Source organism: Trichechus manatus, unplaced genomic scaffold (assembly GCF_000243295.1).
Source record: "Trichechus manatus latirostris isolate Lorelei unplaced genomic scaffold, TriManLat1.0 scaffold00006, whole genome shotgun sequence".
Lineage (NCBI taxonomy): Eukaryota > Metazoa > Chordata > Mammalia > Sirenia > Trichechidae > Trichechus > Trichechus manatus.
The window spans coordinates 25,523,126-25,535,582 of record NW_004443942.1 but is presented as its reverse complement, the minus strand read 5'-3'; the positions used below and the strand labels follow the sequence as shown (position 1 = coordinate 25,535,582).

The 12,457-nt window shown below is 49.2% G+C and overlaps 1 protein-coding gene across 1 annotated transcript in view; it reads left to right on the top strand.

The window, feature by feature from the left end:
* The window catches only part of ABTB2 (ankyrin repeat and BTB domain containing 2), a 197,375-nt gene that overhangs the window by 160,972 nt on the left and 23,946 nt on the right, over window positions 1-12,457 (top strand). The window contains exons 4-5 of the mRNA XM_004369782.2: window positions 10,541-10,693; window positions 12,067-12,232. Of these exons, the coding sequence (XP_004369839.1) occupies window positions 10,541-10,693; window positions 12,067-12,232 (319 nt within the window). The remainder of the gene's footprint in view (window positions 1-10,540; window positions 10,694-12,066; window positions 12,233-12,457) is intronic.

The window sequence follows — 12,457 nt, the reverse complement described above, 5'->3', positions numbered from 1 at the left end:
CCCCTGAGCTGGCCAAGTTCAGGGCCTGATGAGGCTGTGGGTGCAGAGGCTGGAGTCTGGACAGATCAGGGAAGTGGGCCCACTGAGGTGAGCCTTCTCCCCATCATGCCTGCCTTCCAGTTCTCTGCCCGCCAGCTGGGTTAGAGCATTTCACATGGGCAGTTTGGTGTCGTGAAAGACTCCAGAGTCTTTTTTTTTTTAAGAGCCAGTCAGATTGCCATTTGCTATCTAAGTAACCTTGGACACATGCCAAACCTCTCAAAGCCTTGGTTTTCACATTTGTCAAATATGGACTAATAATTATACCTTCCTTGTAAGGTGGCCATAAGGATTAGAGATAATGTATGCAAAATGGCCTTGTACCTACTTGGCACACAGTAGACACTCAGCAAATCAGAGCAATGTGGCTTTGCTATTCAGAAACCAATGCCAGAGTCTTCTCTGAGGCCGCAGTTGGGATGTGGGTGCAGAAAGCAGGGTCGGCCCCATCTGGGGAACCTGAAGTGCGTTTTCCTCTTTCTCTGACTGGGTTGGAGTGCCACCTTCACCCATGACCCCATACCCATCTGAGCTCCAGTCAAAGTCTCTAGTTGCCAGTCAGGAAGTTTCCCCATAGATGTGTGTGTCTCTGTCAGTCAGGCCTCAATAGTCCCATCCTCTGCTTCCTCCTAGAAGTTTCTGCAAACAGAAGCGGCCTAACTGGGTCATCCTTCTGCCCAGACTACAAGGGATAGGGAAGGGGGTTGCTGTATGGTTATCCTCAGTAGAATCCATTTGGGAATCCCTATCCTGAGAGCCTAAACAAACGACCCCTCCTCCACCCTTCTGTCCAGCAAGTGTCTGTGAGGTAAAGGAGGCAGGACAAAGCCACAGGGTCCTCCCAAACCCATCTTGTCATCAGAGGCCTGGCAGGCACCCTCAGCAGGGCTTGTGTTCGAGCAGGTTGGAGGCCCTCGCCTGTCTGGCTTCCATATGGTGAAAGAACTTGTGGTTTCTGTCAACCACCACAGACACTGAACACGGATGAAGAAAGCTGGGCTCTTGTACGCAGCAGCAAGCAGCTCCATAGATGAGGTGTGGCTGGTAGACCAAGGGAGCCACACCCCAGTAAAGTGGAAGAAGGCCTGCTTTCGCACTGCTCCATCCGGGTATATGGGAATGGGCAATACTCTAGCCTGCTTTACCAGCTACCCACCCTACAGGCAGCCATGCTGCGTTTCCCACTGAGAAATGGGGCACATGCCCCAGAACTTTTGGAGCTCGGCGCCCTCCCTGCTGCATGAGAAAGGGGTGGTGGCCAGCCTGCGGGCTCAACTGGAATCTATACCATCTCAACCACATAATAAGATGCCACCCTGGAGTCTGGCCCAGTTATCAAAGACAGATGGCCATACACCCTCCACTGAGAATTCAAGGCCACACTGACATCTGCAGAACCACATCTGCCTTCTCCCTTCCTTGACATCAGCTTCATCCCAACATCCTTGCTGACTTCCCAGAAACTCCCTTAGCCCGTCTGTCGAAATCCCCCCCACCGAAGCTGTTCCCGGCTGGAGAATTCTCATGTGAAATGATTATCATTTTTATCTCGAAATTAGTTGCTTTTTTCTGAAGAGAACCATTTGCCAATACCCAAGCCACTCAAGCCCCCGAGAATGAAAAGACTAAGCAGTTCCCCATTTTGCTAGATCGCACAACTGACTTTAGAGCCCTTCGAAATAGTTCTGTAGTAAGAGCAGACCCCTGAAGCCATGTTGGCAGCAAGAGGGCTTTGCATGAAGGAGTGAGAAATGGGCCACACATCTATGCATTCAAAACCTGAGTTTCTGAGGTGAGCTCTGCGCTGAGGGATGGAGAAACTTCAGTGAACAAAGCAGTCTTTGCCTTCAGAGAAATTATAGTCAGAAAGAAGAAGCAGACAGAAAGCCAAACAACTAAAATAATGCTAAGTCGTGTAAGTAAGTGAGGGCACTAAGGTGCTCCGTGATAGGATGGAGAGCCCCTTCAGAGTGGGTGGGCAGGGAGGGCCTCCCACTGCCTGAAGGGAGAGGATAAGCCTGGCAGAGGGACGCTACGTGCAGGGGCTCTTTAGCCAAGTGCTCTAACACCAGGGTGACCATATGTTCCAGTTTGCCCCAGACAGTTCTAGCTTCTGCCTGCTGTCCTGCTATTGTTGGTAATAGCGCTTCCTTCTCCTCTTAAAAGTGGTCCAGTTTGAGTGATGAATTATATGGTTACTGCGCCTAACACCTGTCATCCCTAAGACAAAGGAGATGAGGCAGGGTCCCGAAAATGGAAGATCAGGGCCAATTTACAAAGCCAAGCAGCAGTGGAATATACTCTTGGGGAGCTTGGACTGTGGTGTGGACTGCCTAGGTTGAAATCTTCACTCTGCCACTTACCAGATGTATGACGTAGCAAGTTACTTTAGCTCTCCAGCCCTCAGCTTCCTCATTTATAAAATGGGATAATAATAGTACCTACTCATAGAGTGCCAACCAGTTGCTGTTGAGTCAACTCCAACTCATGGTGACTCCATACGTGTCAGGGTAGAACTGTACCCTGTAGGGTTTTCAGTGGCTGATTTTTCTGAAATAAATTGCCAGGCCTTTCTTCCAAGGCACCTCTGCATGGACTTGAACTCCCAACCTTTTGGTTAGCAGCCAAGCATGCCACCAGGGCCTCCTTCTAATAGGTTTGAGAATTAAGTTACTAGATGTATATAAAGGACTTAAAACAGTGTCAGGTGCTTAGTAAATGCTTGGTAAATGTCAGTTATTATTGTTTTCCTATTATTCCTGAATGCCTCAGAGCTATGCCAGGATGACCCTGTTGTCACACAGTTGACTCCCTGTGCCATTGCTAACTTTTAGACTCCCATCCGAGGCCTGAAGGACAATACCTGGGAAGAGGCAAGGAAATGACTCACAGCTAATAAAGAGTTGGTTGCATTCTAAATTCACGTCCCTATGCATATCTGACTGAGTGGAGCTTTATCTAGTGCCTCTAATGTGTACCAGGTGAGTTTTAATAAGGAAAGGAGAAGAAAGTGTATTTTCCCCACATAAAGCCCTAAGCCGTGGCTCCAGTAGAAGTCACCTGACCCCAAACAGAGATTCTGCCGTGGGCCAGCCCCATGTCTGAGCAGCATGGAAGAGACAGGCCTGGGGTCAGACGAGTAAAGCTTACCCAACTCTGACTCCAAGCTGAGCCAAACCATTCTGGTTTACCAAGCAATTCTAGAGAAATAATTAGTCCAAGATGTGAACCGGACTAGAATTGCTTTCTTTGTTCTGGGAGTAGATCTGACTTCAGTGGGACAATGTTGGTTTTATTCTACCTGGAAGTTTTGGCTTGGTCGTCGGCCATGGTGGCTCTCAGGAAATCGTAGGGAGCCATGGTGAGGGCCTTGGAGCTGGCACTGCAGAGCCAACCATGACCCTCCCAGAGACATCTCTGCTGTGGGCCCAACACTCGATTGGGAAAAGCCTCAGCATCTTTGCAGGTACCTGATGGTGCCACTTCTGCCTTGGCCCAGACAGCAAAGCAGGGAGGGGTGTAGGGGCGACGTGTTTCGGGGCAAGATCCATGAGAAGGGGTGAATTCAAGGGGAAAATTACCCCAAAAACCCCATGCTTAGCTCTGACTCCCTCTGAAGGTGAGGCAAAATTAGTGGAAGAATTTGGGGCTGAGGGTGGCAAACATTCTGTCTGCTCCCTCTCTTGATCATCAGCCTTGCTTATCGGGCTCATCCCTTTGAAATTCTTTCCCTGGACTCCAGGGCACTGCTTGCAGGTGGGGTGGGCGGAGTTTAGGGGTAAGGGGTGATGGGGAAATCTCATTAGGATGCAAGCCAGAGGCATACTGTACATTCTGAAGTCCTCTGTGAGCCCAGATAGCTCACAGAAAGGGCTGAAGTTAAACCAAGGCCTGGTTGTCCTGGGGCTAAGCTTGGAGGGGGAGGGGGAGGGGGAGGGGGAGGCCCTCAAGGCCCTGCCCAGCCAGTAGCACCTCCAGGGTCTGCCTGAGTACTTTCACCGGTTCCTCATGGCAGGCACTGAGAGGCACATACCTGCTGCCCCGGGTACTCATCCCGCCCAGCTGGGGACAGACTCATGAGGCGTTCTTGTACCTGAGCCGCTGGTCACGTGGCCTCCAATTACAGGCTTGTGCCCCATCTGCCAACTTGACTGTCTACAGGACGCTGCCCACACCAAGGATGAACAGAGCCTGCTTTGAGCTGGAAATTGGAGGCGTTTCCTGTTCCATGTTGTTTAGACACTGCCTATAGGACTGTAGTCCCAATAAATCATAAGCTTGCTGAGTGGGACAGGGTTGTTTATTTTTTTTCCAGGCTGCAGGGACCTCTTAAAACCAAGGCCTTAAGGAGTTTATTCTCTTTCATTTTTTTAAGAGGGAAAAAATGGCTTTTGCAGGCCTGGGCCTGTTGAGGGGCCTTCTGGGACCGTTGGGTTGAAATAACAAGGCTCATCCATACAATTAATTTAGAGTGAGAGGCAGAGAAATTGAACTACAACACTTGGACCTGGTCTTGCTGTCGCTGCTGGCTCTGTGAGCTGGGGTGAGTCACTTAGCCTCTCTGGGTCTCAGTTTCCTCCTCTAACATATAAGGGGAATTGGTCCAGGAGTAGTTCCTGTGCTCTTCATGTAAAGAGACCCGTTGTCATACCCCCCCCACCACCACCACATGACAGTAGTCATTCTTTTAGACAAATGCTAAGAAAAAGTCGATAACCGTCCCAAGTGGCTTCGTTTGTCCCAGATACATAATGTTGATTGAGTTCAGCCCCACACAGCACTTGGGGCATGTAGGGGTTGCAGGTCTTTTGTAGTAATTCCATGCCCACCCACTGTTACCACCCCCCAGGCCATGACCCACTGGGTCTGGGCTCATTGTTGTTGCCCCTTTCCCAGCTGATTTTCTTGATTGCCAAGGCTGAGAGCCTGCGCTGCTGAAAACAGTTTCCAGATCACCCTTGACATAGTGGTTGCATTTGGGGTCTATTTTTTTTCTTCTTCCCTCTGTTTCATGAGCTGGGGTGGAGTGGTGGTGGGCAGCTTGCTGGCAGGCTTTTGTAAGCTTTACATGTTTGTACTTGCTTGGAGTGGGGGTAAAGGGATTGGCTGGACTTTAAGAAGCCTGGAGCTGAGGCATTTAATAAGACCAGATTTCTATAGCCGTTTTTTGCTGTTACGTATTTTCTCTATTAACAGATATTAAAATACTAATTAATAATGCTTAACATTTATTGAGAACTTAGCCTGGCCAAAGGCTGTGCTAAGCACTTCACATACATACATCCTTCTAACCATCTTACGAGGCAGTCCTATTATTTATACCCATTTTGCTAATGAGGAAACTGTGAAGGTAACTTGCACAATATCACACAATTGAATTCACTGGGAGTGCACTGAATTCTAACGCAGACAGTCTCCCTCCAGAGTCCAGCCACTTGATCGCTGTGCCATAGGTACAGCTGCTATCACGTGGAGTCGGAAATAACAGTGGAAAGGGTTCTCACACTAGAACAAGTTTTGAAACTACAAATGTAAGCAATCTGCCCGAAGTTACAGAGCCAGTTCAGTTGCTTTGAGGAAACTAGAACTTTCTCCCAGGAAGGTGTCTAGGATCCTCACATCCCTGAGTGGGATAGGTGAATGCCAGCGATACGACACTCTAGGATTCACCAGACCCAGTGTACCTGGGGGCAGAATCAGCCCTGCACCTACTGTCTTAGGGATCTGCTTCCAGTTGCCATTGAGTCAGTTCATGGTGACCCCATGTCTGTCAGAGTAGAGTTGTGCTCCATTGGGTTTTTCCAATGGCTAGTTTTTCAGAAGTAGATCACCAGGCCTTTCTTCAAAGGCACCTCTAGGTGAACTTGAACCTTCAACCTTTCAATTAGCAGCGGAGCACTTTAACCATTTGTACCACACCAGAAACTCCAAAGGGATCTGCTACGTTCTTCTAAGGCAGTGGTTCCCAGAGTCTGGTCAGGGGGACTCCTGGGGTCCCAGAGGCTCTTCCAAGGAGTCCACAGGGTCAAAACAATTTTCATAATATTGAGAGGTTATTTGCCTTTTCACTGTCATTTTCTCACAAAGACCCAGCGGCATTTTCCGGAGGCTGCGTGAAATGCGATGATGTTGTCGCTCTGGTGGCTGATGGAGTGTGAGCTTGTGTTCTCATGTGCTTTAGCATTTCCTCAGTTTTACTTTCTGATACAGTAGATATCGACAGATATAACACACTTAAACAAAAGCTCTTTGAGGTCCTCGATGATTGTTCAGAGTGTAATGGGGGTCCTGAGACCAAAACATTTGAGACCCACTATTCTAAGGTATCAATCAGAGCTAGCAAAGGGAAAACTCAGAGGGCAGAAGGGCTGAACAAAAGAGGTTTCTTCAGCCCTGACCCACTCTCCCCAGTTCTGGCACTGCAGACATCTCCATTCTGATATCAAAAGACATGCAGCCAAGCCCAGCCTTGGAGAAAGGCAAAAAGAGGGAAACAGCATTTTCCTTCTGGAGGGAACAAAGCAAAGAGACCTTGGGGCCCAAGCAAACATCAGTCATTCCCAGCATTCTCCTCTGGGACACTTTCAACCTAGAGCTGTGACACAGCCATGGCCATTGAAGTGGGAGTTTTTATAGGGATTTTCCAGAAAGTCCAGTAATGTGGGCCAGCTCTTCTCAGCACGCCCAGTGGGCTAGATGATATTATCAGAAAGGAAACAGTAGCCTGGGACCCACAGCCCTTGGGAAGGATGTTAATGAGAAAGTCCATGAATTGCTTAGCAGCCTTCCTGACTTCCTTATACTCTCTGCCCATCTTACTTGCCTAAGGACCACAGGCCAGAGAGGTGGGTAGGCTAAGGAGAAAGGCCTGAAGAGCTCAGTTTCAGGCTGGCACAGCCTTATTTGTAGACTGGTGGGCACCAGCCACCATCCCCAGAGGCAAAAGGTATTTTAAGCACGAAGGGATTTGATGCAGGGAATTAGGTGCTAAAAAAAATCATTGGAAGGACTCAAGGAGCAGGCTCTAGGCTTAGCCTCCAGGAATGACCCCAAGAACAATACAGAAATAGTCCATCAGGGGACCTGCTACCTCTGAGGCAGCTCCTGGAGCTGAGGGTTTGAGCACACACCCCTGGAGCTGCAGTTCAGGTTTGACGCTGGATTCAAGAAATCTTTGCTCTTGCTTTCACCACACTATAGCTGGCTATAAAGCCCCCAGGAAAGTGGAAATGGACACTGGACTGCTCTATAGGAAAAAAAACAAACAAACCCAAAGCTCATGCTTTCATGACCTGGCTTACCAGCAGAAACAGACAAAAGGGGCACAAAGGTAGCCTCTGCCTCACATCCATCTACCAGATCTCGGATCTTCTGCACCTGCATCTTAATGTTGAAAGTGATTTGCATCCAGAACCGTAACTGCAAAGGCATCTGGGAAGTGTAGTTTTCAATTTTCCACATCTCCAACTGAGGCAGTAAAATGGAGGCTGATCAAGCCCATCTTATTATCCATCTATTGAGGTTATCAATACTGCGTTTTTTCATGTGCTGAGTTCTAAGAGGCACGAAGGCGGGAGAATAAATCAAGACACCACCCGATTAGACTTCATGATTTCCCGAGTTCTCTCTTGGATTTCCCTAGTACAGCTGGGAGATGCCTGCTTAGAGTTTTGATAGCCACGCTTGGCGGTTTGTCTTGGCTGTTGGCCACACTCAAGAAGAATGGCTGACAAACTCATGAATCATCTTTTTGCTTACACTTCAGTCTCCAACTCTGACAGTTTAAAGCATTCCTCCTTAGATCAGAAGGACTGATATACAGAAGTGTGTCTCTGACTTTGCCTTCCAGCCTTGTAATTTTAATTATTATAAAATTCTAACATATTTGGGGGAAATTCAAATGGCCATTTAAAATCAAGGGAGAGCTTATAAACAAAGAGATAATTCATGAATGAATTGCTGTTCCTTCCTAGACTAGACAAGTTGCCCCCATAGAGTCCCAACTTCCCACTCTAATGAGTCAACATTTGTTGTTGTTGTGTGCCATCAAGCTGATTCCAACTCATAATGACCCTGTATGACAGAGTAGGACTGCCCCATAGGATTTCCTAGGCTGGAAGTTTTATGGGAGCAGATCACCAGATCTTTTCTCCCTCGGAAACACTGAGTGAGTTTGAACCTTTCAGTTAGCGACTAAGCATTTTAACCATTGTGCCACCAGGGCCACTTGAGTCAACATTACGCCCTTGGAAATTACACACCATTCTTTTCTGGGCAGATTCATGACTTGGTCCATAACTGAAAACTTGGATGTTTTCTGTTAAGTTACTAATGCTCATACATACTTTCATTCAGCAAATGTTTACTGAGAATCTGTTGTGTCTCAATCCCATGATGAGCATGTTTTGGAGACTACAGAGATGAGGAAGACGTTGTTCTTGCCCTAAGGAGGAATAGTCTAATCAAGAAGATGAGACGCATTGCTGGAAGAGAGAGTTCTCAGGGATCTCGGAGCAGAAATAGATTTGGGGTGGGGGGAGGAGAAGGAGTGGGGGACTGGAAAGATTTCTGGAAAAAGGTGGCATTGGAACTGAGCCTTAAAGATGAATAGGATGTGGACAGGCAGAGGTGAGAGTTGGTTCATTTTCATGAAGAGGTGCAAATGGGCAGGGAAGGCTTGAGAACTGTGAGTGCCTGTTGGGCTGATGAAAGGGATGAGACCGGGCTGGAGAGCAGGTGGGGGCATACATCCTTCATGACCAGGGCTAGAAAGGCTTTACTTGCCTGGGGCCCTCCTCACACCAGTTAGTACATTCAGTGAACCAGTTAAGTAACTCAGACCCAGGTATATTTTCTGAAATAACAGAACCAAAACATCAAAATAACTTTCCAAATGAACCGCCTCAAGATCACACTGTTTTGTTTTTTTCCAAAAGCATCCTTTGCCCTCAGAAGAGAAGTGTCTAAAACTTTGAAGATGACCTAAGCTTTTGGAGACCCGAGATAAGTGATCTGAGGGGCAGACTCTAGCTGATCCCCTGTAGTCGATTCTCTTAGTAGCTGAGGAGAGACTGGAGGTCTTATTCCTGGTCACAGTTCCACTCTGCATGTCTAGGAAAAAGATGGCAGTGGCAGCAGGGGCCTGAAGCTCAAGGAGCCCAGGGTATCAAAGGGAGTGGAGGCCTGGCAGCCTGGCCTGTTGCCTACCCCTGGCTCAGATTAAAAGTAAGGATGGAGGTGGCAGGCATCAGGAGGGACTGGCAAGCACAGGCAGGAGCTGGGAGGCTGTCGTCAGAGAGCAGCCGGCGTGAGGGGCAGGTGCCAGGGCTGCCTCATCCTGCAGCAGGGTGCGGTAAAAGCTCCATCTCTTCTGGGCAGAGCAGGCTGGGTTTCCACTGAGTCATGAAGCCTAAGACTGACTGGCTGTTGGGGGTGCCACCACAGCAGCAAGCTCTGTTGGACTGTGAAATGGTCTCCCAAGGGCTTCACCACGGAAGACTTGCAGAACTGGCAGAGGACAAGAGGAAACCTGCCCTCAATGGTGGGCAGACCCCATCTCCCTGGATGAAAGAAAGAGCTGGGTGGAGGGAGGAAGGGCCTGGTGAGTGGGCTGAGTGCAGGCCTGAGTGGCAGTATCCTCTCTGTTGCACAACACTAGGGGGCACTAGTCACATTCCGTGTGTATGGCGCCCCCTGGTGGCACATAGAATACATTGTGAAAGGTGCCCCTTGAAGTTTGCAACTCAGAGGCCTTGCTGAACTGCCTCTCCCTGCTTCTGTGCAGCTGCCCGGCGCCTAGCTGCCCTACACCGCGGCTGTGAGTTCTTGGCTGTTACACAGGCCCCCTAGGACTGTTCTTCCCAGGAAGACTTGGAACCTGCACCAAGCTGTGGGCAACTGTAGCCTTGCACAGGAGTGACATAGAGCTCACCTCAGCCCACGTTCCAGTTGAGGAAGAAATGACTACCAGTTATGCATGTATAGTGTGATATGCATTGTCTCACTTAGCCTTACCACAGTTCTGAGAAATAGGTGTTACCCCATGTTACAGATGCAGAATATGGAGATTTGGGATGTATTTGTGTGTGGTGACGAAGTACTGCAGCTGCTGGTGGCAAAGCCGGGTTTGGAGCCTGGGTCTGTTAGACTCTTTCCTCTGCACCCTACTACCCAGAAAGCAATCTCTCCCCTCTGCCAAGAGGGGGCAGGAGTCCTCAGTTCCACAAGTTAGCAAACCTCTTCTTTCATTGGCCAACTTTCATGGGCCCTCAGGCTGTGATCTTGACCTGGCCCATGACAGGGTTTCTGTGTAATGGGAGAGAAATTGAGGTATGTGTGAGGAAAAGAATCTGATTTCCTCCACACCTCACAGACTGAGTGAGGGTGGGAGGCCCTCTTACAGGGTGATGAGCCCACATGACCATTCTCTCAGAGCGCTTGTCCTGAAGGGGGTTTCCTGCCACCCTCCCGAGAGATCCTAACCGTCCTCTGCCTCTCGCAGACCCTTCATGCTGCTGCCCCCGCTGATGGAGTGGATGCGCGTGGCCATCACGTATGCAGAACACCGCCGCAGCCTCACCGTGGACAGTGGCGACATCCGACAGGCAGCCCGGCTGCTGCTGCCCGGCCTGGACTGCGAGCCCCGGCAGCTCAAGTATGGCCCTGGGGAGGAATGGGAGGGAGGGCCGGCTTCCATGTCAGCCCTGGCGACCCCTCTGCTCCCTTCTCTTGGAGGTTGGGAGGGGATCAGAGAGCAGGGTCCCAATCCATTTGAGCTGCTCTAAGGATGTCCTCTGCAAATGCCAAGCCTAAGTATTGGAGCTGATCTGTTTTGGACCTTGACATGCAGAGCAGACACATGTTTGGATTTGGGCAGAAGAGCTCAATAGTCTGAGTCTTGGGGATATTTGGGGGATGAGGGGAGGGTATCGACCCTCTCTTTCCTCTCTTCCTGTAATTGCCACTATTTTCTTGAACACTTACTAGGTGCAGGCACTGTACTGTGCCTTCCTGTTTACATGCATTATCTTAGTCCTCATGACAACTTTTGAGAAGAAGGACTATAATCCCCATAGTATAGATGAAGAAACTGATGGTCAGAGAGGAACAGTAAGTTGCCCACAAATACTTAGCTAGCAAAGTGGCCAAGCCAAAATTTGAACTCAGGTCTGAACACAGCCTCTAAGTCTGTGCTCTTAATTTCTTTTCCAAACTGCCTCCCTTGTATTAGAGTAGTATCCTGCAGGAGTTCTCCCAGAGATGGTTCCCTCTGGCCACCCTTGGCCTGTGACAGCCTTGCATCTTCCTTTTGACCATTTCCCCAAACCTCAGTTATGACCTCCTCTGTCTCCATGGCACACAGCCTGAACCTTGTTCTAGGATGTGAACTTTCTATACTTTGGCCCAACAAAGTATTGGAAGGCTGAAGCTGCCTATTAGAAACTTGTGGCATACCCTCTATAGATGCAGGTTTTATCTGGGAGGTTGGGCTTCTCACAAATGGGATTCAGGGCCATTCTGTACCGTCTCTTTAGTACTTCTGAGCATTACCAGGAAGCCCTGAGGAGAGGAGAACATAGAACCAAATGCTAGAACTTAGCCACAGGACCGTTTTATAGATTGAGGTGCAGTCTTCTCCGTGCAAAAAGTATACAACCACCACTGTGGCAAAAACCTGGCCCTTCTTCCTCCTCAGAGTAGTCACTCGTAGATTATTTTAGATAAGACCTTGTTTCTTAACAGTGTACAGCTCGAAAGAGCTCAGAGCACTTCTCTATGTTTTTATGTGTATAGAAAAGAAGAGCATGTGCTCTTGCTCCCAGATGTTCCCAGCTGAGGCACAGAACATGATGAGGCCAATCACTGCTGACCTGATAGTAGTTCACAGTCCTCCCTGCCCACCCCATCCTCACTCCACACATCCAGCCCAGCACAGCACATTCCGTCTTATTGAGGGACAGTGTCCTAGCCGACAGGGTCCATACTCACTCAGTCATGCTCACACACCTCTGTGTCTCTTCCGGGCAGGCCTGAGTGCTGTTTCCGTTCCTTCCGGAGGCTGGACGCCAGAGCAGCTACTGAAAAGTTCAACCAGGATCTGGGTTTCCGCATGCTCAACTGTGGGAGGACAGACCTCATCAACCAGGCTATTGAGGCCCTGGGACCAGATGGGGTGAACACCATGGATGACCAGGTAGGTGCTGAGAGCCCCTCGAGGCCAGGCTTAGGGACCAGAGATGGGAGTTTACAGTTGCCAAAGTTGGTGGCAGAGCCTCTTGTGTCCTAAACTTAAGACTTGCTCAGCTCTGTGCTTTTAGCAGATGGGCTACCATCTGATCACCCCCTGCCTGTTTTAGGTGGAATGTTTTAGAGAGTTTCCTAGACTCCCGCAGAAAACCTTTGTCACAGGGATTTGGCT